We start from the raw sequence: 19,796 nt of genomic DNA, 5'->3' as shown, positions 1-19,796 counted from the left end.
ATCCTGATTGGGCAGGTACGGCTGTCCGTGGAGAAGTTCAATGAAAAGCAATCCAGGCCAAAGAACAGCACTGTTCTGAATGTCAGATACACCTGAAGACATAACCAGACCATTGTCCAACTATAAGTGATAGGTGACCCAATACCGAGAAAGGGTAGCGGGGTGTCCTCCCTTCAATCCTAGGGGTACAGCTGGTACATCCTATGTAAAGAGCAGTGCTCCTCTGCCTGTACAAACGTGTGCCGATCAGCGGACTGACTGCAGTTTTCCTTTTCTCCTTCTTCAGTGGTCAGAATATGTACGAAACATTATAAGTATGTTTGTCCCAAACATCTGCCCATTGATAGTCCCAAGAGAATTCTCTGGGGAAGTCTTAGCACCACCCACAAACTCTTCCTTGGTCTTATTCTTGCCCCTGGGCTGCTGCTCTGCCTTTCGTTATGTTCACAAAAAATACCACTGGCTACATTCAACATTCATGAAACACAACAAATCAAACACAGACATACCAGGAGTGTACAACAAGCAAAAAACAGAATTAAAACGGGTCCTACAACACATCATACCTTACTGTGCATGTGTCTTTTGCTTGGACTCGTTCCAACCTGAACTCCTGGAGTTAATAGTCTCAGGAATGAATGTATACATATTTATATTTATGTTTATTGGTGTACAAATACATTGCAATGAACGTAAATAGTAACTAATTCATTTCCATACATTTCCCTGCCATGCCCAAGTTTTGCTATATTTGTTAACTGCTACCTCTCTCATCAATGTACATAATAAAACCTAAGGAACTTATGTACCAGTAGACAGTGGGATACACCATCCCTTCTCACAGAGGATGTGCTTGCACGGTGAACTGGTGGATTGTCGGTTTCAATAACCATTAAGTGTGAGATCCCACATGCCAGGATGTAGGTGTAGCTGGGTTCACCTGTAGTTTATATACATATATAATACTCTCTTCAAACCCATATAGGGCACACATGCCATTTAGAAAGGTAAAAGTATATATAGTGTTTTTATGTGTATCCATAGTCATATAAATTGTAACATGGAGGACGTATTTATGCGTATGTATATTGCACAGACTATAAGCATATAGGAGGGGTTAGCGCGTCAATAATTCATGTTGACTCGATTAGCGTGACTCTTCACTCACTGTCAGCACAAGCATTATTTATGTCTGCAAAGTAAGCAAAGGTAGCGGCGGTCAGATTCATGGCAACAATTTCTAGTCAGACATTCATGCATGAACACGCCCAATATTTGTGTATATGTGTGTCTGCACTCCGCTAAACATTAAACACACGCATCTGCTATTCACAGATTATCTATCGATCTATCGATCTATCTATCTATCTATCTATCTAGATAAAGATCTATAGATATCGTATAAACACAGCTGGAGAGCAGAGACGGAACAAGAATGCCCTCGCCCAGCAAATGTAGTGTCTTCTGGTATCTTAGCAGCGCCCAACCTTGTGTGTTTTTTTTTCTTCTCTTGTGCAGCAATCTGCCAGAAGCGCGTCCCTGCCTCGGCTCCCCAGCGCACACACCTACTCACGCCAGTGAGCATCAGCGCTGGGTGTTAATAAGACCCAGAGATGGGCCGAGGAAATTGCAAGTGCCCACCACACCCAGAAAAAAAGACCCTCGGTGCCACCCTCGGGGTGCCTCTCCCACCTCCATTCTATTTCTACACACATCCCCGGGTCTCAGCAATATTACGTTTTTTTTGTTTTTGCTTTTGAAAAGCGTCGCTGAGTGTGTTTGGGGTAAACAGCCAACCCTCGCAGAGGCTCGCGCACGCCACATTCCATATTGCAATTCTGCAACCATCAGGACACTATTAATAAATACCACACGTACAAAACAATGCTGCGTTCGGCTCTCTTACCTGCCCACTGTCTGGTTGGCGAGCTGTCTCATACGGTTAAACTGTTTCTTCATCTTCCGACCCCTACCGTCCTCAGATTAATACAAAAAAATGGGAGCGTATAAATATATATGTATGTATGTATAGGTGTGTTTTCCTGGCCCCTTCCTTCTTCAGCAGAAATTACATGTCTCCTGTAGGGGAGCCGGCGCTGCAGCAGAGCAGGGCACCACAGGCTGATTGCAAGAGGCTGACAGCACCCATCCTACCAGCGTCTCTGCACGAAAAAAATATATAGCGATAAAACAGAACTGCCCACAGCAGAGGGGTGCCCTCCAGGCCAACGGGAGGTCTTTCTTTATTGCATTATGTTAAAGGGACAGAGATGCAGGTCCCCGTTGCGGCTCCCCGGGTTTCCTTTCCTCGCTTTCGCTGCTTCCCTGATGCTGCCTGCACCCTCCCGAGCTCCAAGATTCCCCCCGGCTAACTGGAAAGCCTTTACCGCGCCTGCGCGCTGGAGGCTAAAAGCATGCCGGGAGTAGTAGTCTTAGGTGTCTTTCCTGGCTGCTGTCATTGAGTAGAGGTTGATTTGCTGACAGATTCAGCTCTTGGGATGACCGGTGCAGAAACAATGGCCGGGATTTCCCCTGCTAGGCCCGCCTGGCAGAAAAGAAGCCACAGCATAGCCCTAAAACATCTGCTTACATTAGCCAGTGTACACTTACTTCTCTTTTCCCTATCAGCCATCTGCGCCGTAAATCTGGATGTAGACTGTATACCCTGAAATTCCTTGCCACTATATACGATTGTATATTTTTTAATTTTTGCGCAAAAACACCCCCGGAAAGAAGCAACAGTGTATCAATCCTCGAACTCTCAGCTAATTTTCAATTGTGATTGTTAAATTGCTTACTTCCTGCTGGTGCCCTGTCAAGACGGATGCCACAATGTATCTCCTGAATTTCTGTTTAAGAATCAGGTCTGGTTAGCGGAACTACTAACTATAGACATTGTTTGAAGAAGGAAACTTCAGATGTCGCCCTACCAGACACTAGCAAAGAGTCCTGCCAGAAATAGAATGCAAAAATGCAATGACTTATAAAATACTTACTGTCACAGCTGTGTAGTTAAGAGGTTCTGTAAATAACATTTTGCACAATTCTTACCAAAGAGGCTATTTGTTTAAAAAAATTGCCCTAACAGCGACCCTTGACCCCACCAGGTAGGTTGCTCCCCCTCCGCACAGCACCACCTGTGCCTACCTGCCCCAGCTGCAGCTGCTGAGGACGTTCGAGGCCCTCCACCACCCGCAGGCCTAAGGCGAGCCCGTCTGCGCTCGTCCGCTCCCGTCTGCGCCTGGACCGTGCCCAGCACCAGAACCCCTGGCCCCCGCACCCGCCACGATGACAGCCGCCTCTACAACACCAGCACTCTGCACGCTCTCAACTCCGGACGGAGCCACACCTGCTTCAAGGCCGCCCCGAAACGCACACATAGCCCCTTCACCTGCCGGAACTGCAGCTACTCCAGCCTCAGAGCCGACGAACCACCCACCAAGAAAGACCCCAACTACCTCCGATGCATACTACTGAACACCCGCTGCGCATGCAAGCATGCCGTCGAGCTCTGTGACCTGCTCGACACAACATCCCCTGAAGTCGCCTTCCTGACAGAGACCTGGTTTAACGACTCCACCGCACCCAACATCACCATAGCCATCCCAGACGGCTACAAGATCACCCACAGAGACTGCACCAACGGAGTCGGAGGAGGAATCATCGCCATCGTCCACAAGAACAGCATCAGGGTCTCGACTAGCACCAACGACACACTCAGCACCGCCAAACACATGCATTTCCAGATCCACACAGACCCTAATTCCACCCTCAGAGGCACCCTCATCTACTGCCCCCAGTTCAGCGACTCCATCGCCGACTTGATCAGCACACACGCCCTAACCTCCACCGACTACATCCTCCTCTGAGACCTGAACTTTCACCTTGAGAACAACAACAACAACTCCACAACCCTGATCGATAACCTCGCCAACCTCGGACTGAAGCAACTCGTCACAACGCCCACCCACTCCACCGGCCATACGCTTGACCCAGTCTTCTCCTGAAGGCCATACGTCTCCATCAGCCACATCACCAAACTCCTCTGGACCGACCACCGCTGCATCCACTTCGCCTTCCAGAAACCCTCCACACACCATGCACCCAAAAGATCCCCCGCCGCTGCTGCAGCAAAATCACCGAAAACCAACTACACGCAAATCTCGCTCCCAGCCCACGCACCGAACCCTTCAACACCGACGATGCTGCCCACAGCCTCAGATGTTGGATCGAGGACTGCGCCAACACCCTCGCCCCGCTGAAGAAACCCCCCACAGAGACACCAGCAAGAGGGCCAGCTGGTTCACCCCAGAGCTCCTAGCCTCCAAGCAAGCATGCGGGAAACTAGAGAAGAAATGGCACAGCGAACAAACTCCGGACAGCCACGCAGCACACAAGGACGCCATCCGTAACCCCCACCTCCTCATCAGGACGGCCAAGAGAACTTCCTTCAAAGACCCCCTCAACAAAAACGCACACAATAGCAAGGGGCTCTTCAACATCATGAAGGAACTCTCCAACCCCTGCTCCAACACCAATGACATCCCGTCGTCACAAGCCCTGTGCTACTCCCTCGCCTCCTTCTTCCACCGCAAGATAGCAGACATCCACAACAGCTTCAACACCCAGACAGCCCCAACAGACAGCAACACAACAGACCCTCCGTACACCATTGACCACAACCCACTGCTAGTCTGGGCCAGCGTGAGCATCGATGACACCATGCGCTCAATCCACTCCGGCTCTCCCTCTGACCCTTTCCCGCACCCCATCTTCAACAGAGCAAGCAGCACCATCGCACCCCACCAGCGCAACGTCATCAATCCCTCCCTCAAGACTGCAACTTTCCCAGAGATCTGGAAACACGCTGAGGTCAACGCCCTACTCAGAAAACCTAAGGCAGACCCAAGAGACCTCAAGAACTTCTGGCCCATCTCTCTGCTCCCATTCCCGGCCAAGGTCATCGAGAAAACCGTCAACAGACAGCTAACCCGATACCTTGAAGAAAAGTCAGGAATCTGCAGCAATCACAGCACCGAGACTGCCCTCATCGCCGCCTCCGACGACATCAGGACACTGCTGGACAAAGGCGAGACCGCAGCGCTCATCCTCCCAGACCTCTTTGCCGCCTTCGACACCGTCTGCCACCGCACACTACGCGCACGCCACCACGCTGCAGGGATCCGAGACAAGGCTCTGGATTGGACCACCTCCTTCCTCTCCGGCAGAACCCAGAACGTCTGCCTCCCCCCATTCTGTTCCAAAGCCCCCGAGATCATATGCGATGTACCCCAGGGATACTCTTTCAGCCCGACACTGTTCCAAATTTACATGGCCCCGCTTGCACACATAGTCCGACAGCACAACCTCAACATAATCTCCTACGCCGACGACACTCAGCTGATCCTCTCCCTCACCAAGGAGACCATCACAGCCAAAGCCAACCTCCATGAAGGAATGAAGGCTGTCGCCGACTGGATGAAGACCAGCCGCCTAAAGCTGACCTCGGACAAGACGGAGGTCCTCATCCTCGGCTCCAACCCTTCAGCCTGGGATGACCCCTGGTGGCCGACGGCACTGGGGGCAGCCCCGACACCCACCGACCATGCACACAAACTGGGAATCATCCTCGAATCAACGCTCTCAATGACCAAGCAAGTCAATGCCGTCTCCTCCTCCTGCTTTAACACCCTCCGCAGGCTCCGCAAGATTTACAGATGGATCCCGACTGATACAAGAAAGACAGTCACCCAGGCCCTTGTCAGCAGCAGACTCGACCAAGCTCATCAAATGACTACAACACATCCAAAACGCCTCAGCACAACTGATCCTCAACGTACCATGCCACGGCCACATCACCCCCCACCTGAGAAACCTGCACTGGCTCCCCGTCATCAAGAGGATATCCTTCAAGCTCCTCATCGACGCACACAAGGCACTCCACAAGACTGGCCCAGCCTACCTCAACAGACAGCTCTCCTTCTACAACCCCAACCGCCAGCTATGCTCCGCCGACCTCTCACTCGCCACTGTCCCACGCATTCGAAGAACAACCACCGGTGGGAGATCCTTCTTCCACCTGCCGCCAAGACATGAAACACCCTTCCCACTGAGCCTACGACAGACCCAAGACCTGCTGACCTTCAGGAGGATACTCAAGACCTGGCTGTTCGATCAGTAGCGCCCTCCCCCCCTGCATCTTGAGACCCTTGCAGTTCTGTAGTGCGCTTTACAAATGATTGATTGATTGAACATGCACAGAGGTCCTCGGGATGGAAATGAAGTGAGGGTTGCCTTGCACTTAACAAGTCGCTGTTACCTGGCCGGCCTGTGGCAGATGTGACTCAAGTACAAGGGATTTTGTGGTGGAGGCAGCTGAAGCTCTGCCTGTGTAAACCCTGTTCTTCCGCACCTCATTGGAAAAGGGAACTACAATTTTGGCAGAAATGGCAACATCCTATTTTGTATCACAACAAACAGAGAAAGGAGGGTCATAGGGAAGTAGAGTTTAAAGAACTGGTTCACTTCCCCAGCTACACAATATGAACAACACAAAGAACCTAGGAGGTCGATAAGCCAATTATTCTGGCCCAACTGGCATGTATTACACTATGTCAGTGGGTGCTACAGTTACCATTAAGCAAATTATAAGGAGCAAGAAAGAGGAGAAACACATGTGCAGTGAACTCAGACCACAAAGCATAAAGCTTATTCAAAAACTGGTCAACAAAATCCAGATCATCTCATAGTGGATAACTATCAAACAGACCAGATGATCAGTCATATAATTGACCGTCCAAACTGTGACCTGGCAGGTCCCTTGATCATCGAGACCCCATGCCACACAGTAAGTTGTTGATACTGATTCAGGTCCACAGTTGGCTATGAACCACCAATTGTTAGCCAGTTTATGATGGTAAAGAAAAAAATGGTGAAAACACAGTGCAACTAACTCTCCGTCGGTGCCACCAAACAATCCTGAGGCTTGGGGGACGTCCCCCAAGCCTCAGGATTGTTTGGTGGCCCCATTCATTTCTATGGGCCTGAAGGCCCATAGGAATGAATGGGGGGTCATTCCTTATTTGCGATTAGCAATTAGCGAATCGCAAATAAGAAAGCAATTTCAAGGGTGCCAGGGTGTCCAAAGGACACCCTGTAGCACCCCTGAAATGGTAATGTACACTGGTGTTCCGCACACACATGTCCAAAGGACATGTGTGTGTGTAACATACAACTTAGAAAAATGCACTAAAGTGCATTTTTCTAAGTTTTTGCTATTTACCACGTAGTTAGACTTTGCGGTAAATAGCGGCCCCAGATTGTGAATTCGCAATTTTTAAATGGTTCATGAATTGCATTTAAGGAATCTCAAATTGAGATTCCTTAAATGCAATTAATCGCAATTTAGCGATTTCTAGAATTGCGATTTTTGCATTTGGGATGATGAATCCCAAATGCAAAAATAGCGCTCCCAAAGGGCCAGATTCTCCGAATCTGGCCCTTTGCGAGTCGATTTCGGCTTGGTGAATCTACCTGTATGTCTTTTGGTGATTAGGCCAGTGCATAAGGGATGTTTGGCCCCGAAGAATGCCCAAGACCTGAATAGGCTAACTATATGAGCAGAAACATGTTGCCTTAGGGAGATAGATTGATCCATTGCCCTCACTGGCCATCTAATTGATGATTTTAGATATACCTGAGGTCCCCAACATTAAAGGTGATAAACCTGGGCACCACAAGGTATTTTAACTAGTCTGGATCCTGCCATCTGTCTAGTCGAACTCTATCTAAAAACTCCCTCCTTTGTTTGAGTCCATCAGGAGGTCAAGTCTACCCTGGTGGCAATGTCCTACAAGGGTGGAGAGAGGTTGCCTATAATGAAGCATGACAAACGGTGTGTGAGGCTTTCTCTTCCAAAAGATTGGTCTTCTGAGCTGACAGAATTCCTGTGACATCCAACTAGGGGTCCGACTTGACTTTCCGAACAGAAGAGGAAGTTTCTTTCTTGCTTGAGCTACCATATCTTTTTGTGTTGAAGTGTTTAGTCTAGGGAGGACAGATAGTGGCTTTTACGCCCATCTCCATTTGTGTATTTAAAGATGAAAACTCACTCTCATGTTTGGGCTAAGTCTTTAATATATTTATCACAAAAATTTACATTCATGGAGCATACTGAGAAGGCGATCTCACTACACTGTAATACGGAGACAAAGTCTCAGAGTGAAGGCAAGATGCAAATTCATACAGTACTACAGAAGAAGTTCAGAATCAATTCTCAATAAGAATATAAAGCAGGTTCATAGGGGAGCTCACCAGAGCAGACATTTGACCTATGCAAATAATGATAAAGTTAACAAACTTGCTGATCAAACTGGTTGCTAAAATCTACGTTTCGAGTGCCAAGATGCATCTTGCTTTGCATATGAGCTAAGCAGAGTTGCCTTGAGCAGAAAATCATGGCCATCGCATGATACTGTAATCAGGCATTATAGCTTTAAATATTACAGATGTTATCAAGGTGCTATTATAGTTTTTAATCTTATTGGACACAGACTTTTTTACCACAAAACATAAACAGCAAACTAATACCAAGGCGTATGTTTATCATGGTTTTTGTCTCAAACATAATGAATTCTGCTTTTCTAGCAATCAGCTTGAGCCAACTAGGGTGCACAAATCGCTCTGTTTCACTAAGGTGTCAGGCACGTTGTTAAACAGCTCTGTGCTTTTCTTGATCTTAAAGAAAATCGGTGTGATGTTCGCATATGATTGTTCTGACATGCTATGACTGATTGCATAGGTTAGGATTTAAAAAGAGGAACTAAAGCTCAACCATTTAGTTGTTAAAAGAGTTGGGGAGGTGAATGAGGTATATCAGAGGAATGCTAGAAGTTACCAGAGAGGATGGGAAGAAAAGCTTCAGCACTTAATCTTATGATCTCTGTCGTTAATACATTAGGAAAGCCAAAAGTGTATATCCTTCCTCTTTGGCACATCTAGCAAGTCATTTTGCCAGAATACAATTGTCACCCATATTGAAGGCTGCCAAGAGGTGCAACATTATTATAACAGTAGGTGCTCTTTGTCGAGTAATTACAGAAGTTTGTCTTTTAATACAGTTCGGCCCTCCTGTCCTTAAAGTACGCCAAATCCCAGCCTGAACTCTCTATGCAGCCCTGGCATGCAGCCCTGGCAGAGGTACGGAGACCCTCAGAAGTAGGCTTCTTGATATACACTGACAAAGCTCTGATGTGGGGCTCTCTTCCGATATTACCGACCAACTAGTTCACTTGACATACACCCAGTGAAGCATCCAGAGCCCGATGAAGAAGAATATGCTGTGTATGAACATCCTAAAAGTAGCCTTTCTTAAATGCTGCTGTTTAAGTAAAACTCCCAAATTCTGGGCTACAAAAGGGTACTATGAAAAATAACAAGAACAAAAGTGTGTTGTTAGATTCTCTTCTACCTACAAGTGCCTAAATAATCTTAGTAATATACTCCTTAAGCCTTCTGGTATTGCATTGGATCTCTTACCTAATCTTCAATCACCCTTAGATAATCTTGACTCTACATTTCAACTCCCCTCATCCTCTCAACTGTGGCATATCACAGGGTTCTGCCACCTTTCTAATTCTATTCCACATTTTCTTCAGAACACTGTGCTATCACATTGAACTAATTGCTCTCAGCTTCTGAAATTATGCTGATGATACACAGATTCTACTAACACTAGAACCACAATAAGACATTGATTGTACAGGGATCAAATTCTGCCACACTGCCCCTCATAACTAGATGACCAAAACTCATCTGAAACTTAAGAACAGTAAAGCAGAAACGTCAGCATGTCGATCCTTGTTAGAGCCTAGTGGCCCACTAATATAGATGGGCCACCCATGTTGGTACCTTCAACGAAAACTACAGTCGCCCTGAACTCCTAAGCCTTGGAGCTCAAGTCAGCTCAGTTACCAGAACCCTTTATCGCCAGAGAATATGTCACACACAAAAGAGATTGGGAGTGAATGATCATCTGCCTTCACTCCCCCAATATATTATCTTGCTTCACAAAAATCAGATTTTCATAGGCAGCAGAGAGGACCAAATTGGTTTCCTGAAGGCGCTGTCCCTTGATGAATGTGTGAACACAGGGAAATGCCTCCATCCGCTCAGGCAATGGGACAGTGCTCAATTTGTAAAGAAAGAGTGCCGGTACCCAAAGATCTACTCAGAGACTACAACCAATGCAAGAGAACGTCAGCACACAGAATACAAAGGTTGCACAGTAGTGAATTCATCTCAGGCCTCTCTAATCCACCTCCAAACACCCCTTCCCCTTTAGCTCACTCTTGATTTTTCAGTTTGTGGCTGCTTTTCTGTTTTTCTCTTCCCCCTTCTTTCACGTTTGAGTGTTGTCCCCTCTGATTCAGAAAATAAGTGCCCGCCCCCAAAAATAAGAGCTGGTGGAACCCACCGGCATCCACCAGCTCAAATTAAGCACTGGCAATAAAGAAAGATTGAACTTTGTACAGGGTCTACTGAATAAAATGGTTTTGGTGACAGGTATGAGAGACAGGTATGACTCAAGACCATCTGACCTTCAGAAGACTTCTCAAGACCCCCCTTCAAGCGCCTTGAGACCCTCATGGGTGAGTGGTGCGTTCTAGTAATGCTTGATTGATTGATTGATTCAGCCTCATAGCAGGTGTTGCATCTTCAATGGTGCACATTTATTTGGGATCCTGCAGCCCTGAAGAAGGTCATTGACCCAGGGGGCAGCCTAATGGTCAAAACATGTAGGCAATGGTTTTGGATGCAATAAGCTATTACAGCCTTCTGCGGGAATCCATGCAATTCTATTTTTAATCTTGACAGTGGTACCTGTCCAATAATGCAACATACTTTGACTATACCACGAAGCAGTTTTAAGTTATCTAGGTCCCTGACTATATCTAGTTGAAACTATCTCTGTCCTCCTGATCTCGATCAAGTACAAATAGGTGATATTAACCTACCTAGATTTGGAAAGAATGCCGATGATGAGGCATGCAACAATGAACAGTGGGTGAAGTGTCCTTTCCAATATAATATTAGACCTGTGGCATAGTATAGACTGGAGTCATAAAATCTGCATGTAGCAAAATCTCCAGAGAATACTCAGGAGAATATTCTCTTTCTTTGGTTTCTCTCACCAATTTTAGGCTGTGGCCTCAAGGCTTTCACATCTTTACTAACCTAGCATCCTCTACCTTAGAGCACTTGATTATTTTCTTCAATGAACATAGAACTTTGCAGCAGGATTTATTCTGCATCTACAGCCTGAGGAGCACCTTAGCCCAGCTTTTCATGCTTTGCACTTGCTTCCAGTAGAAGGTCAGTCTCTTTCAAAGCTCTCTGCATCGTCAACCATGCAGTACATGGAACAGGACCTTCTTTTCTCCAGAGGACATGGCTAACTTATCATGCACAGACAAAGTTTATGTACAGAGTCCTCTCTCTGAATTGAAATCTCGAAACACAGTAGATCAGGGCTTGTAAATTCAAATTTCTCCACGCAGGCAGTAAAATTATGTATCTCGGACTCCCTTCATTTATACATCAGAAACTTTCATGAACATATGACATTTTGTGAAGCTCTGAAATATTTCACTCAAAGTTCTAGTTCTGAATGGAAATCCCTTATTACGATACTTAATGAATTTTAAAGTCGACTTTTTGCATAGAGAGCAGAAGTATGGAACTCCATTAATAGATAATAATAAATGAATCTTGTCGTGCGCAAACTTAGCCCAATCGGCGTCAAGGCGCCTAATTCAAGAAAAAGCTCATAACAAAAACCCTGCAGTTCAACCTATGTAGGCTCTTGAAAAGCACCACGTTTTTAGGGCCTTTTTAAACATGTCTAGGGAGGGTAGAGTTTTGATCTCCACAGGCACGATGTTCCAGATCTGGGGGGCAGAGACAGAGAAGGCCCTGGCTCCCCATCTGGTGAGCTTGAAACGAGGGACAACAAGCTGGAAGTGTCCCGAAGAACGGAGACACCTTGTGGGGTGGTAGCGAGTAAGCAGGGAACTGATGGCGCCTTTAGATCCATCCTCGAGGGCTCTATAGGTCAAGCAGAGAATTTTAAAGTAAATTCTGTGCTGGATAGGCAGCCAGTGGAGGTCTCTCCTCGCAGTAGTAGCAGAAGATGCCCTAGGGAGATCTAGGACGAAACGTGCAGCAGCATTCTGCACGATTTGCAGCCGATGTATGAGGCCCTTGTTGGACTCCATGTAGAGAGAGTTGCAGTAATCTAACCTGGAACCAACAAGGGCGACTGCAATCTGCTTACGGGCTTGATGGGACAAATAGCTGCGAATTCTATTGAGAGTTCTGATTACTCCCCAACAGGTTGCAACCATCCGATTCACCTGAAGGGACATCGAGAGTGACGTATCAAACACCACACCCACATTTCTGGCAGATTAAGAGGGGGTGGGGCAGGCTCCAAGAGAAGGAGGCCACCACTCACTTGACCAAACATCTTGGTCCTTCCCAAAGACCAGCACCTCAGTCTTGTCGCCATTTAGCTTCAGGGAGTTGATGACCATCCAATCTGCAACATGTTGCATACAGGATCTGAAGCAAGAGGCAGATGTTATGACAGAGGACTGGGTGAATGACACCATAATCTGGGTGTCATCGGCGTATGATACCACCTCCATCCCCTGCGATCTTACAAGCCTGGCGAGGGGGGCCACGTAGATGTTAAACAGGGTCAGACTTAATGCCGACCCCTGTGGCACCCCACATTGCAAAGACCTAGCTGGGGAGAGGTGGTTTCCGAGCATCACTCTCTGTTCCCTATCAAGGAGAAAGGAGTTGAGGAGGCTCAGGGCCGACCCAGTGACACCTGCCTCCCTAAGCCGAGATGTTAAGATGGCAGGAGACAAGGTGTCGAATGCGGCCGTGAGGTCCAATAGCACTAGAACAGTAGTTTGTCCAGCATCAACTTTGCGTCGGATGTTGTCGACTACAAAGGTGAGAGCAGATTCTGTGCTATGATGTTTTCGAAAACCATGTTGGGTGATGTCAAGATACTCAGAGGCCTCAAGAAAGGAAGATAAATGGCGATTCAGATGTGCTTCTAGAATTTCTAGATGCATCAGAAACTTTAATAAATAAATAAATAACTTTTGTAAAGGTCTAAAAATTTGTTTTTCCCTACAGGCCATAATTGCCTTCTGTCATAAGCCCTTTGAGGAGCGACGACGACAGCGCAACAGCACTAAACCGATCAACAGATTCCTGTCAACCAATTGATATGTTTAAAAAGACGCTTTCCCTTCTCTTGGTATGTGCTTGCACTCACCGTGCCACGACCATAGCCAAAGTTTGAGACTCACATGCAGCAACTACGTATGTGCACACATCTTGTGCAATGCCTTACAGAAGGGCGACAAGGCTCTGCATTGCTCCCTAATCTTTGACCAGCTTCTCCACATCTAGACAGTGTATGCCACTCACTGCCGCATGATCAGAGCACATCTCTCGCCCCCAAGCCCACCACCTACACATACTAACAGCCCACCTCCGCACACCTGTACACTGCTGCTACCAGTCTGGACTCCGATGCCCCACCACTATGCCAAGGCTCTCTGCCCACCCCCTTCCTAGATCATTTGATTTCCTTTTTATGTTTCTTAAGTACAGTACTGCTCCAACCATAACCTCAGCAGCACATCTGAGTATTCAGCCGAACAACACTGAGCTCTAATCAAAGCTCACAAAAATAAGCATGCTTCTCCATACATGCATGCACCTGCATACCTCCAAAGGCAAGGGGGCACAGCAGCGCCAGGAGCGAGGTATATACATGAAAACAACGATGGCACTAAAAACAAACCTACACATGTCAATCATTCCTAGTAAGAAGCTCTTGAGCACTTTAAAGGGAGGCTTGGTTGATGTGTCAATTTCATGGCTGCCATTGATCAGAAGGTGTCTGAGGCCAGTAGGCGCGATAAACAAACGCAGCTAATATTTGAAGCGTTTCTCCTGTGAATGTGGATGAAGGGCTTGGATCATCTAAGTTACAGGGTACAAAACAGCGCCCTTGCAAAACCGGTCTCACTGACACATCTGCTCCTCTGTTTACTGAGACTGGGGGGATGCAGCTGCACACATCTCTCGCCCTCCTCCGGCGTTACAGCTCCAGAGCCACCAATGCCACCTCACCGCCTCCCTCTTTTTTTTCTTTCTTTGTTTTTTTTCTTTTTAAATATGTGAGCAATGCTCCCATTATGGCTATGAGTGCCAGGTGCAAACTCCTGCTGTATTGATGCCTGGGACTGGTTTCCACCCCGACTGAGCAGGTGACAACTTTAGGCAAAAACAGCATTTTAAACGTTGGAAACCATTTGCTAATTTAGTGCACTCATCTGCAAAGTTGCAACCCACTTAGGACAGCCGATTTGCAATTTTGCAACTGCAAACACCCGTGCCTTGCTTCTGACGGTATGCACAGAGCTCTCTGCATAAGCGGCTAGCACAAACGGAAGAATACTTCTCGCAGTTACAAATTGCTTGTGCACCGCCCTCCTTGCTCTGATACAGTAGTTTCTGGACACAGACCACACAATGTCAAGTCTAATACCAGGCTCCAATGAATATAGAAACATAGTCTGACAGCAGATAGGGACAGCTAATCTGCAGACACTGCAATTTTTATTCGGGAAAAAATGTTCAGCTTCACAGATGCACAAAGTTGTTAGAGTTCACTGGCTTTCAAAGTCACGGCAGCTTTGGAAGAAATAATGTGACTGACAAAACCGCTGTGCTAACTTGTTTGTAAGATTGCTAAATGCTGAAATGAAAGGTCCCGCCGACGAATCTCCAATTAGCTAGGTTTAAGTTATCAGTGGGGTTTTAAAACTCTTATTAGCATGTGGGTGGCGTCACGATGCTGTGTGGTCCATTAAAGAGTGTGTGAATTTCACAATTACAGTATTTAGTGCAATTGGAATATTTATTGTGGACGGTGTGTGATAGCTGGCTTCCTACTCTGCTTAAATGTAATTTGTTCCACTACCCTACACTTTCCGTCTCTTTATCTCAGTCTCTCAGGTTCTTTTATTCCCTTCACCCTTTACCATTGTTTTCATAATTTCTCTTTCCTCTGCCTTTCTCTCTCTTGCTCTAGATCAGTCTTGTGCTGAAAAATAACTTCCAGGCTCCCAAATTGTTTGCAAGATACTGCGGACCTCATTAGGATGTCGGTCGGACCGCCACTGATAGGTCATTGGTGGCAGTCCGACTGACATCCAGCAGAGCAATCCGAACGCAGGATTATGATGTGGTCGGTCGGAAGGACCAACTGATGCTCCGTTGATCTGTCGGTTGAATGGTATTCCCTACAATAGCGGAGGTGCCTGCTCCGGCCCCACCGTTATGATGACCCTTCGGAAAGCATTTCCATGACAGTCCGACCGCCATGGATAGGCTGTCGGAAGGGGACTTTGGGGGGCCATAGCAGGGCCCCTGTCCCCCGTGGGCCTCCTCTATGAAGCCTGGGGGCACCAAACATCCAAGCCCCGTGTGCCTGACACCATGTGGTGCTTGGCACAGGGGGGATGAATGTTTAAAAATATATTTTTTTCCATTGCAGATTGTGCTGTGGCCCTTTTCAGCCCAAAAAAAAGCCACAATGGAAAAAGCCACGTTTTTGACCGCCTATACGGGGTCGCATCATAATTTGGCTGGTGGGACTGCCAATTACTTGTTGGTCGGTCTCAATCCCACTGTGATAGTGGTCGAACGTTCGCCCGTCTGCCATCGTAATTGGGCCCTTTGTCAAGGTAAGTAATATCAACCTACAAAAATATTGCATCCTGTTCCTTGCATACCACTACATCGTCAAGGTAAGTTTACATTTCTATTTTAATCACGAGGTCAGGTTACCTAGACTTACTTTGCAATATAGAGAATGCAATTTTTTTGTCATGCTATTTAAAGCATGTGGCATAGTGGTGGCACAACCCAAAACTGAATGTCCGTGCGACCACCTGCAACAGACTGCACTAACAGGGTCATAAGGATCGCGGATGGACTTGAGTCCGTCCGCGACCCCTGAGTAGGAGGGAACGTCCGCATGGGCTGCGGCGTTCCCTCTGTGCAGATTAGGATGTGACCGCCAGGGTGGCGGTCACATCCTCTATTTTTAACATTGCGGCGGGTGAAGCTTCAAGCTGCACCCGCAGCAATGTTAAAAATGCACACATTGCATTTGAATGTAGAAAGTGGCAGGCACCGCGCGGTGCCTGCCGCTTATTGCATACAAATGCAGGGGGGTACCATAGGTACCCCCCATGTGCACCCCGACACCCCCTTCACCTAGGGGGCCTGCAACGGGCCCCGCAGTGAAGTTACACATGCTTTTCCACGGCGGAAAAGCCGCCGCGGAAAAGCATGTTTCCAAGCACATCCTAATCTGGCTGACGGTGTCTGAGAGACACCGTCACCAAATTAGTGCTTTTCCGCCAACCGCGGAGGAAAAGCTGCGGACGGAAACCAGGACACACCAGCCATCCTAATGTGGCGGTGGGTCTTGGTGGGTCCACAGAGGATTTTCCGCATCCTCCAGGCCGGCGGTGGCTTCCGCCGGCCCGGAGAATGCGGAAAATCCTCCATCCTAATCAGCCCCAAATTAAGCACTGGATGTGTGGGCTGTGCTGTTGGTATTGTGTGATGGCAAGTGATAGCTAGGTTTTCAAGTGCGGTGATGGTCGAGCACAATAGAATTTCTGGGGTTTCTCTATTTTTGAACTATATGAATGAGTGATGTTAGACCTGGCACCATCAGCATGGGTCTCCCTTCCATTTTATGCTGTTGCTTTCTGTGTTTTTACTGTGTATTGGACTCCATTTTGCTGGTCTGGATGCTTTGGGCACTTTGCCACTGCTGTTCAGTGCAACAGTACAATTGCTCCCCGATGTAAATTGTTATGAATGAATGAGTCCATGATTGGCATATTTGATTTACTTGTCAGACCCTAGTATAGTGCACTGTATGTGCCCAGGGCCTGTAAATCAAATGCTGCTAGTGGGCTGCAGCACTGATTGTGCCAACCACAGGAGAAGCCTGTAAAATGTAACTGCCATTGCAGAGCCTGTGTGCGGTCTGGGACTGCCATGTCAACTTGGCAAGTGCACACACTTGCCAGTCCTTAAACCTTCCCTTTTCTACAGGTTAGTCACCCCTAAGGTAGGCCCAAGGTACCCCTGTGGGCAGGGTGCATTGTACTCTGGAGAAGTGTGGCTCACTGGTTAGAGGAGGCAGACCTGGAAGCAGAGGTCAGCCCGGGGCCAGGGTTCAATTCCCGGCTTGGCGGGGTCTTGAGTCCTAAAATGTCCATGGACTTGACAATTCTCGCTCCGGTGCCTACTAAATTCATGGGTTCACACTCTGCGACTCTGGGCAATAGCTTGCTTAATCTCCACAACGGCCCCTCGCGGCGGGATGCCTGGCTTTCACCTTGCGGATACCCTGCCGGGGTTATCTCACAGGGGAATACCAGGACGGGTTCCCTAAGCAAGCGCTTAGAAACCGCTCGGTGATTTGCGCTATATAAATTCCTGTACATTTACATTTACATTTAGAAAATGCCCTGGTGTGTGGGATATGTCCTGATAGTGAATTACTGCCAATTTCGTTTTCCACTATTGCAAGGCTACCTGTTCCCATGGGACAGAAAGGGGAGTTTGTTTATAAGATCTTATAAACATAACTGGCCCTGGGAACAAGGTAGAAAAATAAAGTGTATCTTTTAGTGAGGGTGACATTTTCATTCTGTGTTTAAAAAATACCACTTTTAGAAAGTAGGTATTTTCTTTCCTAACCATCCAGTGTGCCTCTGCTAGGTTTGTGTATTGCATGTCTGGCTTTTGGATGACAGGCCTCTAAGGAGGACAAGGAGAACCCTACTCACATAGGAACCAGGGCATCTTATTATATCATAGAACAACGGTTCCTGTGGTATGATATTTGTATAAGAAATTCAAATGTTTGCTAAATAGCAGTTTCTAGTGACACAGAAAGGTTGGACAGAGATGTCGAAAAGAAGTGTACAAAAAAGTTTGAGTCAGTCTCAACAATGTTTATATTTCAAAACATACGTAGCTTAGTTATACAACGATATACAGTTTGTCACATAATCATGTGAAAAGCACAACACAAAAACCATAAGGGTGTACAGTGTCCCAAGTGTATACATATGAAACCAAAAAATAATTCAAGCAACACACAAATAAACGTAAGCACAACGGTTTCTTATAGGATGATCAGATAAGGAAAATGACCCAAATATTGATAAATAATTCTAACTAGTGACCATATCTAGTCATAGGCACTAGTTGTAGGTTCAGTTCCTTATAGCGTTGACGGCGTTTCAACCCTTGAGAATATGGGTCTCATCAGGACAGGTCATATGGGGACATCTGTATAGGGACTTGTTATCACCCATGCGTGATGAAAAGTTAGAAATAGACTTACAGGTAGCCCAGCCGGGTACCCTGTAGTGGTCAGCGACTCAAAATTATGAGGATAAGCACTCCAGGGAGTTTATTATATCTGCAGGACAATGCCGATTGACTACGATCCACGGAGACACACTGTTGTAACACCATTGAGCGTTAGAAGATCCTTTCAGGCATCGTCCTGCATGGAAAACATTACTTTATCACGACGCTGATACATCCTGCACTATTAGGTGCCAGCGCAATAATATTTTCAGGCATTGTCCTGCAGATATAATAAACTCCCTGGAGTGCTTATCCTCATTATTTTGAGTCGCTGACCACTACAGGGTACCCTGCTGGGCTACCTGTAAGTCTATTTCTAACTTTTCATCACGCATGGGTGATAACAAGTCCCTATACAGATGTCCCCATATGTCCTGTCCTGATGAGACCCATATTCTCAAGGGTTACAACGCCGTTGACGCTATAAGGAACTGAACCTACAACTAGTGCCTATGACTAGATATGGTCACTAGTTAGAATTATTTATCAATATTTGGGTCATATTCCTTATCTGATCATCCTATAAGAAACCGTTGTGCTTACGTTTATTTGTGTGTTGTTTGAATTATTTTTTGGTTTCATATGTATACACTTGGGACACTGTGCACCCTTATGGTTTTTGTGTTGTGCTTTTCACATGATTATGTGACAAACTGTATATCGTTGTATAACTAAGCTACGTATGTTTTGAAATATAAACATTGTTGAGACTGACTCAAACTTTTTTGTGCACTTCTTTTCGACATCTCTGTCCAACCTTTCTGTGTCACTAGAAACTGCTATTTAGCAAACATTTGAATTTCTTATACAAATATCATACCACAGGAACCGTTGTTCTATAATTTTGGATGACAGGGGCTGGAGAGTGACAACAGCTCCAGAAGTCTGATAAGTCGGGTTTGGCTGAATTGGCCTGGTCTGCATGTGGAGTGGTGGGAGGAGTAGCACCTTCACCAGAATAGGACTGTGCCTTCCTTCCACAATGATGGCTCTGCCCCCCCCCTCCCTGTTGTGTGTCTTAAGCTAGGGCTGACATTGACAATTAAGGTTGTTGTGTACTTGCAAAGTGCCCCACAGAACTGGTTTTCGCTGGGTACAGACACTCTCTGCATTCAGAGAACAAAGAATTTTTGAATATAAAAAAGGGGCCCAGACCCCAGATTTTTAGATCACTTCTTAGAATCAAGAGAAACCTTTGCCAAGGAGTAGAGACGGATAAGCTGAGGAGGAATACT

The 19,796-nt window shown here is 46.7% G+C and overlaps 1 protein-coding gene across 1 annotated transcript in view; it reads right to left on the bottom strand.

The window, feature by feature from the left end:
- Positions 1–2,335, bottom strand: part of ARHGAP44 (Rho GTPase activating protein 44) — a 524,893-nt gene extending 522,558 nt beyond the window's left edge. Inside the window, exon 1 of the mRNA XM_086928736.1 lies at positions 1,907–2,335. Within this exon, the coding sequence (XP_086784862.1) occupies positions 1,907–1,959 (53 nt within the window). The 5' untranslated portion in view covers positions 1,960–2,335. The remainder of the gene's footprint in view (positions 1–1,906) is intronic.
- Positions 2,336–19,796: the final 17,461 nt, after the last annotated feature.

This window comes from Lissotriton vulgaris, chromosome 7 (genome assembly GCF_964263255.1).
Source record: "Lissotriton vulgaris chromosome 7, aLisVul1.2, whole genome shotgun sequence".
In the NCBI taxonomy this organism is placed as follows: domain Eukaryota; kingdom Metazoa; phylum Chordata; class Amphibia; order Caudata; family Salamandridae; genus Lissotriton; species Lissotriton vulgaris.
The sequence above is the reverse complement of the archived record's forward strand: the minus strand, read 5'-3'. Positions and strand labels throughout refer to the sequence as shown.